The following is a 17,641-nucleotide window of genomic DNA, read 5'->3' as shown; positions in this document are numbered from 1 at the left end:
TACCTATAAAAAATTAATTTTCAGCATGTATTTAATGTTTCACATCATTATTTAACAGATAAAATTTAACGGAAGGGTTAATTTGTACATTTCTAAATGCATAAGGACTCATTCACTTATTTTTTAGTAAAGAGTTCAAAATGTAGTACTATTCCCTCGTACTTTTACTAATAAATTATGAACTCATACACTAATAGAATGTAACGTAATAAACTTCATGCATTAATATATTTATATATTTTTATTACTACTTTAATAATTTAAATATATTTTATTAATTATATATTATATCTCACGTACCAGATAAAATTAGTATTATAGAAGAGAAAAAAAAAAGAAAGACTTTCATCCTTATGCAAAGCTCGCCTAACTCTGAAATTACAATTATATCCTGAAAATCATACCATCAAACATATGTACATAACTTGGCAGCCTAGCGAAACCAGTCTTTTCATGATACTTTTATTATTTAGTTTGCCAAATTTCACATCCCTAACCTATACATATACATATATAACAAACCTGCTTAGATATATATGTGGATATATAGAACTCCCATCATCTATTACTCAATCTGTATTCCACCAATCTCAAGGTTTTCCAGCTTCTTGGGTCTCTCGTAATTCTTTAACAAGAGTGAGCAGCAAACAACACTAACAGAGGAAGCAGCCATGGCAGCTCCAGCAATCCATGGAGGTAAGCGAAATCCAGTTGATGGAAATAGAGCCCCTGCAGCTATTGGAATCCCAAGTATATTATACCCCAATGCCCAAATATAGTTAAGGCGAATACGAGAAAATGTTTTCCTGGAAAGGTGTATGGCTGTGATCACATCCTCTAAGTTACTCTTCATCAGAACTATATCAGCTGCCTCTATTGCAATATCTGTTCCTGCACCGATTGCCATACCAACATCGGCGGCTACAAGTGCCGGCGAATCATTGATGCCATCCCCTACCATTGCCACAGCATAACCTTCCGCTTGTAGCTCTTTTACTTTCTCTGCTTTTTGTTCAGGTTTAGCTTCTGCAACAACAGTTTCAATGCCAATTTGACTAGCAATGGAACTTGCAGTTCCCCAATTATCACCAGTCACCATGATGCTTCTTACATTCATTGACTTGAGAATGGAAATAACTTCTTGTGCACCTGGTTTCACTGGATCGGATATGGCGAGAACTCCCGTTACTTCACCGTCTATCGATACTAAAATGCCGGTTTGAGCCATTGATTCGGTTTCGGTTAACATGTCTTGAGCATCAACTGGAATAACAATGTTTTTTTCCAACATTAAGCTCTTGTTTCCCACAATTACTTCCTTGTTCCTAACAATGGCTTTCACTCCATGTCCTGTTATAGAGACGAAGTCACGTGCTTCTGGCCATGCAGGGTTCTCTTCATCTTCTCTGAACTTCTTGGCATACTCGATAATGGCTTTGGCTAAGGGATGCTCACTGTTTACCTCAGTTGCAGCAACAAGCTCGTAGAATTCATGTAACACCATGTTTTTCAATAGTCTTGTGTTAACAACGACCGGCTTTCCGACCGTGAGAGTTCCTGTCTTGTCGAATACAATGCAATTTACCTTATGTGCACCTTCCAATGCTTGACCACCTTTGATTAATACACCTAGAGATGCACCGACACCGGTACCGACCATAACAGCAGTAGGGGTTGCAAGCCCCAAGGCACATGGACAAGCTATGACCATCACTGAGATTCCAAACTGAAGTGCCAGCTCGAAACTATCCATTGAAGATGGTATCCATGATTCAGGGTAACCATGGAGCTTTCCAGCTAAAAACCATGCAAGCCACGTTGAAAATGAAAGCATGATCACCTGTTGAAGACAACAACAAGAACAAGTAGCTTAAAACCAACTTTATGGAAACAATCCTAAAAGGACTCTCTTGACTTACCAGAGGCACGAAATATTTGGAAATACGATCAGCAAACTTCTGTACAGGAGCTTTGGCCATTTGAGCAGATTCAACAAGACGAACAATCTGTGCAAGTGCACTTTCTGAACCAACCTTTGTTGCTTTAATATGCAATACTCCATTCTCATTAACCGTACCTCCGATAACCGTATCGCCTTTCCTTTTTGCCACCGGTCGTGCTTCTCCGGTTATCATGCTTTCGTTTATATGACTTTGTCCCCACAAAACAAAACCATCTGAAGCTACTTTTGCACCAGGTATGATTTTGATAATATCATTCTTTTGTATCAATCGACTATCGATTTCTTCTTCACTTATCACATTCCCTTCTTCATCTAAACTCAACAATATTGCCGTCTCAGGTGCAAGGTTCATAAGCTTAGCAATGGCTTCTGATGTTTTTCCTTTAGCTAGAACCTCAAGATACTTCCCAAGTAAAATGAATGAGATAAGCATTGCACTTGTTTCAAAAAAATCAGTACCTTCAAAATCTGGAGAAGAAGCAGCTCTTATCACAGTGTATACAGAATAAAAGTAAGCTGCATTAGTCCCCAATGCGATTAAAACATCCATATTTGCAGACCCATGGCGTAATGCTTTATAAGAACCGGTGTAAAACCGTCTCCCTATTATGAACTGAACCGGAGTTGATAGCACCCATCTTATGACTTCACCTATAGTTAACATATTCACTACTTTGGTGTCCAATCCATGTTTGATTCCAGGGATATACATGAAAACCATGGAGGTTAAAAATACAGGAGTAGTGAAAATCAAGCTCCATAGGAAGGATCTGAAGTACTGCTTAATTTCTTCCTTTCTATGAGATTCCCTTCCAGCACCTTCGCCTTCGGGATATATCGTTGCCTTAAAACGCCTGCTACTACCTGTTGAATCTATTACTTTGATGAAGTTTCTTGGTCCTGTCATATCTGGTTTGTATGAGACTGCAATTTTTTTGAGTTCAAGGGATGTTTGTACAGCTTGAACACCAGGGAGTGCTTGAAGGGAATTTTCAAGCATTCTCATCGAGTTAACCGTCCTTACACCGTTGATACGGAGATTGATCTTGCTCATGTCTTCTCCAGTACTAACAAGTACGGCTCCGAATCCGGTCTCTTCTATTTTCTGCATGAGTTGATTGTAGGTTATGATTTTGGGATCATGATGAATCTGTGCTTCTTCGGTTGCTAAAGCCACTTGGACCTTTTGCACACCGGGAACTGCCTGTAAAGCATTTTCAAGAGTGGAGGAACAAGAAGTGCATGTCATTCCGTTGATCCGAATCCGGCAGACTTGAACGAATTTATCGTCGGTCTCGTCTTGAATCAATGCAGCTTGAAATCCAGCATCTTCAATGGCCTCAAGAATGCTCTCTTCCTATAAATGTTTAATATTTTAAAACCTTGTTCAACATAAAAAAACAAAAGAACAAGACAGATTCAAGTCCAACATGCATCTAATAAGTTAGGAGCTAAATCATGCACCTTTTAATAGAACTACAAGAACAATTAGTGGGATACATTTTTAAGCTCTACTTCATTCACTTAACGCCATCAAGTAACATCTTTTTGCATCTGTAACAATGAGCAAAGCTGTAGCAAAACTTTCAGTCCAACCCTATTAGTCATTTGGAAATTACCATCCAACAGTAAACAACAGCAAGCATAGACGTACTAGTATAGTTTTTTCCCTTAGTTTTCCCTCACTGAAAAGTTAAATATCATATCTATACATAGTATATTTAAGCTTGTAACAGAGTTAATTGCACAAATTAATCCATCATCAATTCAATTAAAATTTATTAAAAAATATTATTATTTTTTAAAATATACGAAATATTAGTATAATGTTGCTTTTGTTTTGTGTTTTTATATTTTTATATAAAAAATCTCATATAAAATAATTTGAAATATTATATTTATAGTTATTATATTTAAGCTCTTAACAGAGTTGGTGACACAAATAAATTCAAAATCAACTCAGTTGAAAATTATTAAAGAAAATATTCATTTAAAAAATAATAGAAATTAGATGCTACTCTTTTTATATTTTTATATAAAAATTTAATATAAAAAACAATTTAACCTAGAAAAAGACCATGGTGAGACATAAACCTATAACTCTTAATATCTGATTAATATTTTTATATATAATTTTTATAAATATATTTTTACATCATTTTTTTGCTCACATAATGAATATATTGTAATCTAATATATAGTTAAATGGTCGGTCCTACTTTTCAAAGTTAATAATAAAAGTTTAATGATGATGTATTTGATGAAATTAATAGTTGGTGCTTTTATATTCTCAAGATCTTTTAACTCCAATCAACTTAAGATATATGTCTAATAAAATATAAAGAAGGATTGTTCCCAGAATACGGAGGATTAGTCATTAGGCTTATTCCACTAAATGCATTGAGAAACCAAAAAAGATAAATTTTTAATTTTTTTGGCATAATAATTAATTTAGTTCTTAATGTTTATATATTTATTTATTAATTTAACTCTTATTTTTTAACTAAATTTGACCATCAATCTTTTAAAAAGAATCATAATCAACCATTAACCTTTCAGAATAAGCTAAAACATTAATTTTTTAAACATAATAGTTTGAATGACAATTCATATTCACTTCATGCTTTTATTTATTTTTTAATTATGAAATTTTTATTGGTTTTTTAAACACAGCCAAAATTGAGTCATAGACTTAAAATTTGAAGGGTGGTAGTAGAGGACAGACTTGGGATTTAAGTATATAAACGTAAGGTGGGGAGTCATGGTTCACGACCATGCTGGCCCCATTCACAAAAACAAATTGCAGCAACCTGTAGATTTGTAGGTAAAGCATCAATGGAAGTCAAAATGGAAAGGGTTCATAGTCATGCCTACTTTAAGTTGTTTTTTCATTATCCTCCCCAAGCAAAGGTAAGTGGGAATAAAGGCAATAAAGTCAAACTTGTAAAAGCAGAGAACCAAATATGGTTTTTTGTTGCTTAGTGAAAACAATTCATTTCACTGCACAAACAAACAAAAAACAGGGACAATTAATTTGAACATCCGGACCCGTTAAAGTTTTAGGTAAACTACTAAATTTTTAATAATTTTATGTTTTAGTTATTTAATTTTAAAATGTGATAAAAAAAATATCTGTAATTAATTGAAGTATGTTTTTTATAAAATCAATATTGAATAATTTGAAAATTTTTATTTAAATCGCTAAACTGTTAAGTTTTATTTTTAAAGTTTAACTAGTGAGCTTGAAGTGACGATTTAATGATCGGTACAATAGATTAGTACCCATCAATGAGTAGAAGAACATATCTTAGATTCAAGTCGATTTGACGGTTAGTGTTGAAGATCGAAGGAGAAAGTTGTTTGAATTTTGGTTCATAGATTTATGATATTTAAAGTTGTTTCATACAAAAAAAGAAAAAGAAAAACAAAATATAGAAGAGAAAGGGAATTAGAACTTTGATTGGTGCAGACGATGTGAACAGAAAATGTCATGCAGTAGCACTTTTAATAGTCCGCTTATTTAAATGAAAATTTTCAAATAGTTTAATGACCAATTTGCAACTTTTTAAAATTAAATGATCAAAATGTAAACTTATTAATAGCTTAGTGACCTTAAGTGTAGTTTACCTAAAGTTTATTTATCTAATCCATTTACTCCTTAGATAAGAACAAAATTTGAGTTGATTTCTTCAAAAGTTTTGAAATTTTTATGAAGATCAAAATTCCCAAATCAATCATCAAACTTTTCTCCATCTGTTCATCTAAAAAACAACCGAAAATTTTTCAAGAAATGAGAAACGAAGAACCTAAAAAAGGAAAAACTTACGTTAACAAAACTTGGGTAGAACATGACTTGCGCCTTGTTGTTCAAAACATCAACAACAGCTTCCTTAATTCCCGGAAGCCTCTTAACAGCCTTCTCGACGGAGCCAGCGCAGGCTGAACATGTCATCCCCATCACTGAAAACATAGCTTTCGCCTCTGATCCCTGCAAGCTCGTTTCTTGTGCCGTAATCCCTTTCGGGTATTTGGGCATCGATGGATAATGAGGCCTTGGTGACAAATCCCCATAACTCTCCTTCCTTATGCATGCCAAAGCTAACAACTTCGTCGCCATCTTCAAACTTCTTGCCCCTTAATTATACTGTAAAAGAAATAGAGTTACGTAGTTTTATCAGTTTAAAGGAGAAAAAAAGAGAGGATTCGTGGATGATTTAATTTTGACTATAGACAAGTGGAGGTTGAAACGGAGGGGCCAAGCAATATGAATATAAACAAAATTTTATAGAGGAAGGGTAGATGGTGTGTCCCCTCAAATAAGGTCAGTTGGCCATGAGTATGCTTGAGGTATGTTCTACCATAATTTAGGGAAAAAAACGAAAGCTAAGAAAGGCTTTTTAAAAGAACTTTGTTTCCTTATAGTGTTTCTTAACCTCATACGTCAAAGTCTAGTTCACGAGGTTTAGCCATCTTTGGGGTTAACTTTTCTTTTTAGTTACAAAAATACTATACGTATTAATTAAACTAAATCCTTAATTCCAGGGAATTAACGTATACAAGAAACTAATCTGCCGGTATGATGCAAAAAAGAAAGTAATATCTTGTAATCCAAAATGGAAATGAAGAACTTCTTGGTTTATGTTATGAATGCTTAGAATTTTCTAGGAAAATGGTAAGAAAATAGAAAAGGGAGTTTACGTGAAATATATAGAGACTCCTCAACTGTTTTCTTCAGCTGTAAGAAATAGCCATGTATGTATATATATAGTTGCTTGAACCGCCAAAACTCCAGCTTAAAATGAATATAAAAGTGGCGGAAATTTGGCTACTTACGCAGTTTATATAAATATATATACACTAACCTTTATCTTGGGTTATGATACCTTCCCAAACGTGGTTGACTTTCTGTATAAAAATAAAAATAGAATCTTTGATTTAAGATCCCAAATTTTGACCTGGGCCGGGAATCCAGGTGTTTAGTGTTTTTTTTCACTGCTCAACCATAGTTAATTACGTGATTTCTTGAATTAATGTCATTCTCAAAGTCCAAGTTGATCAGGTTTTGCAAAGATAGAATATTGTGCTTATCTGATCAAAACAAAATAAAAATCAATTTAATAAACTCATCGATTGGTCACTATGTTATAATCAACATAGCCAATTTCATCTCCTTTTCTTACTCTTAATTCATATGATTTGTGGTTTCGCAATAACAAGAGTAAGATTTTAATTATAATTTTTTTATAGATTAAAATATAAGTTTATTATGTATTAATTTATAATTTTATTGTTTCTGAAGGGATATTATATTTTTATTTTTAAGGGATAAAGTACAATTTTACTATATATAGATTTATAATTTCTCTATTTATAAGAAGACTAAATTGAATTTTTTTTATTTGAAGGGTCAAGCCCATTTTTTATATGTAACATATATTTATATGGAAATCAAACGTGAATTTAGTTAAAATAGTAAAATTGAGTACAGAGAAATAAAATTGCATAAACAAATATAAATTACATAAAAAAAATAAAATTGCACCCAATTTTAGTGTGTACATTGTTATATTAATGATTCTTTTAAGTCAAATCATATTCTTTTAAATTTATTTGATATGAAAAATAAAAATATTTTTATAATTATATTTATTACTTTACAAGTGGAATAAACACTTTAATAATATCTCAACCAAGTTAATTTTTGGTTGACTGTAGTATTGTTAAGATATTATCTTTTAAGAATATCTAAATATATTGTATATATTTTAGGCATATATTTAAAAATATATTTAGGAATATATTATATATCTTTCCTATTCCTGCGTGACTACTATTGTATAAATATTATATATGTATACTCTTGAGGTTTATCAATAAAATCAAAAGGGATTACCCTATTTTTTTCATGGTATCAAGAGCTTAGGTTCTCCTTTTATTTTTTTTCTCCAAGCCATTTGCTTCTTATTTTTTAGTGTTAGCCTCTAGGTTGACTATTGCCCACCTTTTTCTTTGGCCAAGTCGAGGCATCATACTCAATCCATTCTAAGCCGTTGATTACTTTGTTGACTAAACTCTTTTAGTCCTATTTCTAGCTTTGTCCTTTGTTTCCTGTGCTTTGGATGTCTATTACTTCAAGCCATATTCATGTTTCTCAATTTAACACAATTTTTTTCATCGTTCTTAATGGCTAACGGCGATTCTACTTCTCCACTACCACCACATAAAATTGAACCTAACTCTCCATTTTTTTCTCGGGTCCTCAAGATCGACCGGTGATTTTATTACTCCTATTCGATTAAAACTCGATAATTTTAATGATTGAGCTTATGTTATTTGCGTCACTCTATCTTCTCGGCACAAATTTGGATTTCTTGATGGTATCATTACAGATCTTGTTCCCCCTTGCTCAAAGGATGATTGGGTTATCATTCATTGTATGCTTGTGTTTTGGATTCCCAATACTATTGATTCTGAGAATCCTATATTTCATGAGCAAACTAAACATATTGAAGTAGACCGTCACATTAATAGGAATGCAATCCAAGATGGGTTGATTGCACCTTCTTATGTTCCAACCTCCGTTTAGTTGGCTGACATTTTTACAAGGTGCTTGGTAAACCATAATTTGAATACTTTCTCAACAAGTTGGGCATTTATGATCAGCATGCTCTAACTTGAGGGGGTATTAGGATATTATTATGGGATATTATTTTTAGGAATATCTAAACATATAGTATATCTTTTAAGCATATATCACGACTACTGTTGTATAAATATGATGTCTACTCTTGAGGTTTATCAATAAGATTAAATATAAATAAATAGATAGCTATACTAAATTATCATAAACTGATTGGGATCGTTAATTATCACGGATTTCATGAATGGAAAAATGATTTATCTAACTTTCTCAAACGAAAGCTTAATTATAACCAATTTAGGTGAAAACACTAAACGAATGACATCAATTTTAGGGTTTTTTATAATATATTTACAATTAATTCAAAAGCAAACTATTATCAATTTAGCCATCACAATAAGATAACTCTTATGATTTGGTCCTATAAAATGAATTTTTGAATGAACGCTGAATGCTACTAAGCCAATAGGTAGGGTTTGAAGTTTTGTTAATTCCTTACCACGTAATACTCAATTATTAGATATTTGTAGATTTGACAAATGTAAGCAAATATATTTATTATGTTTTGGAATTATTGGACCATCAAATATTTTGGTACAATAATCCAAGGTGACGAAGTGAAAATGATAACCAAGTTCATGAAATTTCAGCAGAGGTATTAAAATTACTCGTCTATTACGCTTTCACTGAGATGAGTTCCAGTCAGCACAACAACGATAATTAAATTAATTTAAAACATTATATCATATTTTAATTCATCACTTTATTGTGGTTAAATTTTAGGTTTAAAGGATAAATATTAAAATTAGACATGAATTTCGATTTTGTATGATTTTAAAAAATTACTTACAACGTTATCCAATTAGCCCTACATGTACAAATAATTATATTATTCAATATGAAAATAAATGTATGTATTCATTTCTTTAAATGTGTATAAGTGATGTATACATATGAATGGAAATACAAGGTTCATATGTATAACTGCACCAAATAAAAGTTCATATATCGAATTGCAAATTGAAACAAAATTCATTTATAAATTTGATATTTATCCCTAGATTTAATTAGTATTTTCACAAAAATTGATTTTAAAGAATTTGAAAATACCATTCTTCTTTTTAGATTTTTTAAAAATAATAATAGAGTAATTAACAATTACAAAAAGAAAAAGTAAACTAATTACAAATTTCATCAGCAACTTTAATAAATTATACATAAGTGTATAGTAAAAATATTAAAATTTTCATACACCAAAAAAAGCAATTTACAGGAATTGAAAAATGATGAACTCAGCTGCAGATTGGATTGTAAAGATGGTGTCCATGGATACAGAGGGAGTTAATGTTTGGCATTTACTCTGACGAATCTTTTAGTTTTCCTTAAAAGTGGCAAAATTAATGGTGCTTTTGATTGTATTAACGTAGCATAATTTCTTAAACTTTGTTTTTTCAAAAAACAAAATCGATGAACTCTCATAGAAAATCCTATTTAAAATCCTAAATATTTACATTATCAGAAAAAAAAAGAAATAATATTCAGTTACGTAAGTTTAGCTTAAACAAATAAATGATACTAAAAGTAGTGGCAAGCCATGAATAAAAAAACACAAGACGAAATTAAAGAAAATTGGAGTGACGAGGACGTGGGGAAATTTATTTGATTTCATAATAATTAAGATCTTTTCTAATTACCAAATCAACATTGACCCTAATATTATTTTATGAAAAACTTAATAATTTTAATTGTCTTAATTGTCTTGCATTAGTTATCATAGCGAGGTAATTAAGGTTTGAGTTACGACTTTTCAAAACAAGACAAAACTTTCACAGTCTGGTGATAGTAATTTTCGTAAAAAATTATCTGACAACTAATTGGGCCATCTGCCAACTCAAATGTATTACTGCATTCCAACAATTAATTGGTTTTATATGTTTATTGGTAAAATAAGTCTTAGAATTGAAAAAAAAAATTTAATTAAATCATTTTGATTTTTTTGCAAGCCTCTAAACCAATAAAATTGATCAAATAGGTCATTTTACTGACAATAACTGTTACTATTTAATGGCGATACTAATGTGGCTGTTAACAAACACTACGTCAGCAAAAATAAAAATAAAAATTGTTTTTTAAAAACTCCCTTGTTATCTAACCTTGGAGAGTGGGGATTCACATCCTCCTACGACCCATCATTCCCCACGAAATCTAAGTAGTCAAAGAAGTTTGCAAGCCAAGTAACCCAATATAAACTCCTCGAGTCCCTACCTAACCTTGGAAGGTGGTGCCTTGCATCCTTCCATGGCCCTTCATCCCTAAGAAGTCCGAGTAGTTCTAGAAGTTTGCAAGCCAATTAACCTCGAGAGTAAGCTCCTCAAGCCTCTAAGGTAACCCCATGTTAGGCTCCTTAAGCCTTTTTAGGCCTCTTGTCACTTGTTATGAGTATTTTATCAGTAGCTTTATTGATAAAGTTAGTTAAAAGAGTTAGTTAGTAGTTAAACACAGTTAGTTAATAGTTAGTTATTATATGCTTTTATTAAATACTCAGTTGGTAACTCTCAATACTTCAATGAAGTTAGAAATGTTTTCATAGCTTCTTTATCGTTGATTTCAACATGGTATCAAGAGCTAAGGCTTTCTTGGTATAACTGAGATTTTTTTTCTCTCATCTCGTTTCATTTTGTTTTTATGGCCACTGAAGCTGTACCTGTGGTTGATACGCCTCGACATTCTTCCAACACTGGGGAAGTAGGTCATTTGCAGGGTCAAGGCAGTGTTGCTTTACAGACAGTCCATTATTTCTCCAAACATGACACCATCAAACTCGATGAGCACAATTTTCTCTTATGGAAACATTAACTCTTATTGATTATTGAAGGATACGATCTTGAAAGATTTGTGTTAGGTACCATTTTTGTCCCTTCTCCTCTCATCACTGGGAACGAGGGTCAGTTAGTTAATAACCCTGCATTTCTTATTCATAAGAAGCAAGGCAAGTTTCTAGCCTCTTGGCTACTATCTACGGTCACAAATGATATCTTGGTACATCTCACAACGACCAAGACTAGTTTTAAAATCTAGACGATCATTGAAAGAAGATTTGGTGCCAAATCCAATATAAAAATATTGAGAATGCGCCATGCTCTATACTCACTCGAGAAAGTAAATCTTACCATTAATGAGTATTTGTCCAAAGTAAAAAGTCTGAGTGACAATTTAATTGCAGTTGGTAGTTTGGTTACTAAACAAGAACAAGTGAACATCATCTTGGCTGGTCTTTCTATAGAATATAAGTCAATTCGTGTGATCGCCTCTACTACTCCTATGTCTCTTGACTTGTTGACGAAATGCTTCTTGATTGTGAAGCACGACAGATGGCTTTGCTGACAGAAGTTCCTTTACAAGCCAATTTGGCATCTCACTAAAAACATGATACTGTCGACAGCTCGAAACATATTGCAGACTCCAACAGCTATTCTCAGGAGTTTAAGCAATGACACATAGGGTAAGGACGAGGCTGGTTTTGTAACACCCCTAACCATTATCTGTCATCGAAATAAGGTTACAGAGCATTACCGAACTTTACAAATTAAATACGGGCATTTCACAACCTTTGTTACACATATTAAGAATCAATCATATAACACTCATATTGTCCCTTAGATGGACCCTCAAGGCCCAATATTCACCTTAGAAGTGAATCGGGACTAAACCGGGTACTCAAAGAATTTTTCCCAAAATCTCAAAAATTTTCTTAGAAGTAGGGGACACACGTCCATGTGGCTGGCCGTGTGGCTCACACGGCCAGGAGACACGCCCGTGTCTTAGGCCGTGTGGGCATTCGATATGAGGCATACGGTCTTGTCCCAGCCCATGTCCTTACCCGTGTAACTCTCCAACTTGAGTCACACAGTCACACGCCCGTGTACTAGGCCGTGTACAAGGTGGATGGGTCACACGGCCAAGCCACACGTCCGTGTGTAAAAACTTCAGCATTCTGTTTGAAAATTTAAGATGCAGGGGACACACGGCCAGACCACATGCTTATGTGTTAGGCCGTGTGTCATACACGACTGAGACACACGCCCGTGTGGACAAAAATAAGTCATTTTAAGGCCACTTTTCTCACCTATTTTGACATTAATCTGCACTCAACATTCACACACACCAATATATCCCTACCAAGCAATCAATACAAGCTAAAACGTGTTCTCAACATGACATAACATCACAAATATTTCAATTACTTATACTTACCTATTTAACTCATTTCATTGATTTATCAAATTCTACTACTAATTACATACATACAAACTTTTAAGATTCACAACCACAATTCAAACTATTTCATTGCCAAACCAACCCTATACATGTCATATAAACCAAAATTTACATTATAAAAACTACCGGATTAAACTGGGTAGTGTAGCTTGATGTGTTGGTCTGATCTCTCGATTATACGTTAATTTACAAAAATATTAAACAACACGAGTAAGCTTAATGAAGCTTAGTAAGTTTAATAGGTTAAATATTGATCTTACCGAACTTAAGATAATAAATTAAATTGTAAATAAATCATACAATTTTCCCTATCAAATACAATATAATCAATAAACACACTTCCTTCATATCAATAGCAATAATAATATATAAATCTTTCAATTCAATCACATAAGTCTTTTACCATTTCTTATTGAATTGAAGAACGACTTATGGATATGAGTACATCGTTCTTTTTGTGCCATAGTCCAACTATGGTCTTACACATGCATCGTCATGGCCCTTCCATGGTCTTACATTTTTAGTGTCATAACCCAGTTATGGTCTTATCATCAAAATGCCATAGCCCAACTATGGTCTTACACATGTATATATACTGCCATGGTCCAACCATGGTCTTACGTTCAAGGTGCCATAACCCAGTTATGTTCTTTTCATTAAAATGTCATAGCCAAGCTATGGTCTTACATTTAAACATTGCCATGGTCCAACCATGGTCTTATCCATCAATTCATTCTTTGCCATAGAATGATCGTACCCAATCCTGCGTTCTACTCATTTTAAACATTCAATTTAATTTTCATACTTTTACAATAATCTTAATTTCAACAACAAAATATGAATAAATAGATTATACAATTCCTAAATTAACAAATAATCATGAAATTTTAATCATATGAACTTACTTGGGTTAGATTGTAAAATTGGTAATAGTTCAGATACTACTCGGCTAATTTTCCTTTTTCTCATTGATCTACGAGCTCTTGATCTAGAATGTAAAATTTTTCATTCATTAGCATATATTTCAATTTTAGTTCAATTCACAATTTATACTCTTCAAACTTCAAAATTACACAATTACCCTAAATTTAACAGTTTTTACAATTTAGTCCCTCACTAATTATCTCGTCAATTGAGCTAATTTTTCTCAATTGACAATTTATCTAATTATTCTAGGTTATCTTACAGCCTTTGATACATATAAATTTAATAGTAAACCCTAATTCTTTAGTTCTTCACAATTTAGTTCTAAAATCAATTTTTATTGTAATCACTTGATAAAATCATCATATAACAAAATTACAACTTCAATTCCATGTTAATTCATGATAAACATTCAACAATCATCCATGGTAACTTTCAAAATTACCCATAAAATTATAAACTAATGAAATAGATAGTAGAACCTAGTTGTAAAAGTTTTAAAAACACAAATTTTAATAAAAGAGTAAGAATTGAACTCACATGTAGCAAAATATGAAAAACAGCTTCTTAAGGGTTCTTTAATGGTGTTTTTGGCTGAGAATTATGAAGAAATGTCTAGATATTCAATTAAATCCTATTTTTAACTATTAAGTTTTATTTAATTTCCAATTTTACCCCTTGTTCACACTAATTTCATGATTTTTCTACACTCATGTCGTCCAGCCTCTTATATTAGGCTTATTTACCCTTCAAGTCCTTCCTCATTTAACATTTAGGCTATTTTATCACTCTGGAAAGTTTTGCACCTTTTTCAATTTAGTCATTTTTAATTAATTAACTATCAAAACGTTAAATTTTGTTAACGAAACCTTAATACTAACTTAATGACACTCCGTAAATATTTATAAAAATATTTATGACTCAGTTTATGAAATCGAGGTCTCAATACCTCATTTTCGGAACTACTTAACCTAATAAATTCTTTTAAAACACAAATCACTAATTCAAAAATCCTTCTAAAATCACACTTAACTCATAAATAATAAATAATAAATAATAAAATTTTTGAACTCACTCTTTGGGTTTAGTGGTCTCGAACCACTATTTCTGACACCACTAAAAATTGGGTTGTTATAGGTCTTGTGGCAAGGCTCGTGGTAATGGTCGGAGTTTGTCACGCTTTAAACCGCAATGCCAATTATATGGCAAAATTGTCCATGTGGTTCAAACTTGTTATCACAGATTTGATGAAATTTTTTTTGGTTTTGGTCTCAGCCATTCGATGATAGTCAATTATCATCAACTCAATGGGTAAAGTTTTCATCTCCTGCACCTCTTTGCTCTTCTATGTCCCACTGTTGTAATTCACTTTCACAGACGCATTCTTCATCCCATCAGCCACCTCCTTGAGCCTATTCTTCTGCACTACCTGATCAGACCTGGTATTTTGACTCTAGGGCTACAAACCACATTACTTCTGACATGGCTAGTCTTACATCTGCTTTTCCCTACACAGCTACAGGTCAGGTGTCTATGGGAAATGGTGAATTTTTTTCTATAGCTAACATGGGCTCTTCTACTTTATTGGCTGGTCCTAGGCTTTTGCACCTCATGAATGTTGTACATATTCTTACTGTGTGTAAGAATTTGCTGTCTGTAGGTCAGTTTGCAAGGGATAATGCAGTTTATTTTTAGTTTCACCCATATTTATGTTTTGTGAAGGATTATTCAGACAGGGAAAACTCTTCTAGTGGGACACATGCATAATTGACTCTACAGGTTTGATGTTTCTCGTGTTGCTTCCAACAAACCTATTGCTGCTCAACAATCAAGCTCAGCACTTATATGCAATGCTCAACTTTCTTCTTCTCTTACGTTATGGCATAACAGGCTTGGCCATTCTTGTAATAACACTCTTGTTCATGTTTGGTGAGCTTGTAATGTTTCTTTCAAACACAACTGTTTACCTCATATATGTTCAGCTTATCAATAGCGCAAAGCTCACAAGTTGCCTTTCAGTTCTTCACAAAATGGTGTATTTTTTGCCTTTTGAACTCGTTGTGGCTGATGTTTAGAGACCAGCACATGTACAATCAAATGGTTTCTCTTATTATGTTTCTTTTGTTAATATGCATAGCAGATATACCTGGTTGTACTTTCTCAAGACCAAGTCTAAGGTTTTCAAGTGTTTTATTCATTTCTAGTAAATGGTACAAGTTCAATTCGGTTGTTCCATAAAAATGCTTCAGAGTGATTGGGGGAGTATCGATCTCTGTCCAATGAGCTCTCTAGGCTTGGCATCCAGCATAGGGTCACGTGTCCTCATACCTCAGACTAGAATAGTGTGGCTAAAAGAAAGCATAGACAGACAGTTGATATGAGATTGACTCTCTTGGCTCAGGCATCTATACCTTTAGAATTCTGGTCATCTGCGTTTGCTCATGTTGTTAATTTGATCAATAGATTACCTACTCACATTCTACAAAAGAGTAGCCTTTGTGAGAAACTTTACAAAGTTAAATCTGCTTATTTCTAACTAAAGGTGTTTGGTTGTGCTTGTTTCCCTTATTTGAGGCCATTTCACCAACACAAAATTTAATTTCGATCCAAACGATGTGTCTTTCTTGAAATTGGTACTAATAAAAAAGGCTATAAGTGTCTTGATGAAGATGGTCAAATTTTTGTATCTCGACATGTTATTTTTTATGAATCTCAGTTTCCTTTTCAGCATAGTTTCTCTTCACAGTCTACCATGGACTTTATTAGGTTTGTCCATCAATGGTCCCACATTCCTATGGTTGCAGCTACTGCCCCTCCAGCTCATCCATCTACTTCTTCATCAAGGCCAACCAGAACTTCTCCTGTGGCAGGTTCCTGTCAAGCTTCCTCTAACATGAGTTCTCTTGCTGGTCGCTCTTCTTTTACAAGTCAACAAGCAGCATCCTCAGCTGTAGCTTGTGTGCCTACCTCCTGTAATCAGTTTGATAATCCTGAAAGGTCCACTACCTTTGTGAATTCCCATCCTATGCAAACTTGGTCAAAGGGTGGCATTTTCAAACCTAAGGTGTTCTTCTTTGTTCTGACTAAGAAAAAGCCCACATCCATTACAGAAGCATTTCAGAGTTCTGGCTGGACAGCAACTGCACAAACAGAGTATAATGCCTTACTTTCCAATCACACTTGGGATCTTATGCCCTTACCTGCAGGTCGTAGGGCAGTAGAGTGCAAATGGATTTTTAAAATAAAAAGAAATGTTGATGGTTCTGTGGCTAGATACAAAGGAAGGTTGGTGGTTAAAGGTTACCTTCAAGAGGTAGGTATTCATTTTTAAGAGACATTTAGTCCTGTGGTTAAACCAACAATGATTAGAGTGGTTCTGACATTGGCTGTGTCCTTGGGATAGTCTCTCAGGCAAGTAGACATTAATAATGCCTTCTTAAATGGTGATTTGCATAAGGAAATTTATATGGTGCAACCACCAGGTTTTGAATAGTAAGGGAATAATGGCCAACAACTGGTATGCAAATTGAGAAAGGCTTTGTATGGCCTTAAGCAAGCACCTCAGGCTTGGTTTCACAAGCTGAAGGAGTTTCTCGTAGCTACTAAATTTGAAGTATCTATAGTTGACAACTCTCTTTTTATTCATCGATTAGGGTCTCAGTTGCTATATGTTCTGGTATACATAGATGACATTATTGTCACTGGGACTGACTCTCGAGCCATAGATCAGTTTATTAAAGAACTCGATGTTCAGTTCTCTTTGAAAGACTTGAGGAAGTTAAGTTACTTTCTGGGCATTGAAGTCAACTACACTCAAGATGGTATTTTTCTTAGCC

General features: G+C 33.3%; 1 protein-coding gene across 1 annotated transcript; it reads right to left on the bottom strand.

Annotated features, from left to right (window-relative positions):
* Positions 1–351: 351 nt before the first annotated feature.
* On the bottom strand, positions 352–6,328 carry LOC107936699 (probable copper-transporting ATPase HMA5). Its single transcript, XM_016869452.2, has 3 exons — positions 5,790–6,328; positions 1,920–3,320; positions 352–1,840 (listed from the first exon to the last, which is right to left on the bottom strand). The coding sequence occupies exons 1-3, from the start codon at positions 6,078–6,080 to the stop codon at positions 566–568; spliced, it is 2,967 nt and encodes a 988-aa protein (XP_016724941.2). The 5' UTR covers positions 6,081–6,328; the 3' UTR covers positions 352–565.
* Between the last annotated feature and the right edge of the window lie 11,313 nt (positions 6,329–17,641).

The sequence above is a fragment of the Gossypium hirsutum genome, chromosome D08, assembly GCF_007990345.1.
Source record: "Gossypium hirsutum isolate 1008001.06 chromosome D08, Gossypium_hirsutum_v2.1, whole genome shotgun sequence".
Lineage (NCBI taxonomy): Eukaryota > Viridiplantae > Streptophyta > Magnoliopsida > Malvales > Malvaceae > Gossypium > Gossypium hirsutum.
The sequence above is the reverse complement of the archived record's forward strand: the minus strand, read 5'-3'. Positions and strand labels throughout refer to the sequence as shown.

Coding starts and splice junctions, on each gene's coding strand:
- LOC107936699 (XM_016869452.2), bottom strand. CDS start 6,080: ATGGCGACGAAGTTGTTAGCTTTGGCATGCATAAGGAAGGAGAGTTAT. Junction 3,321..5,789: donor TCTACCCAAGTTTTGTTAAC/GTAAGTTTTTCC, acceptor AAACATTTATAG/GAAGAGAGCATTCTTGAGGC. Junction 1,841..1,919: donor CCAAATATTTCGTGCCTCTG/GTAAGTCAAGAG, acceptor TGTCTTCAACAG/GTGATCATGCTTTCATTTTC.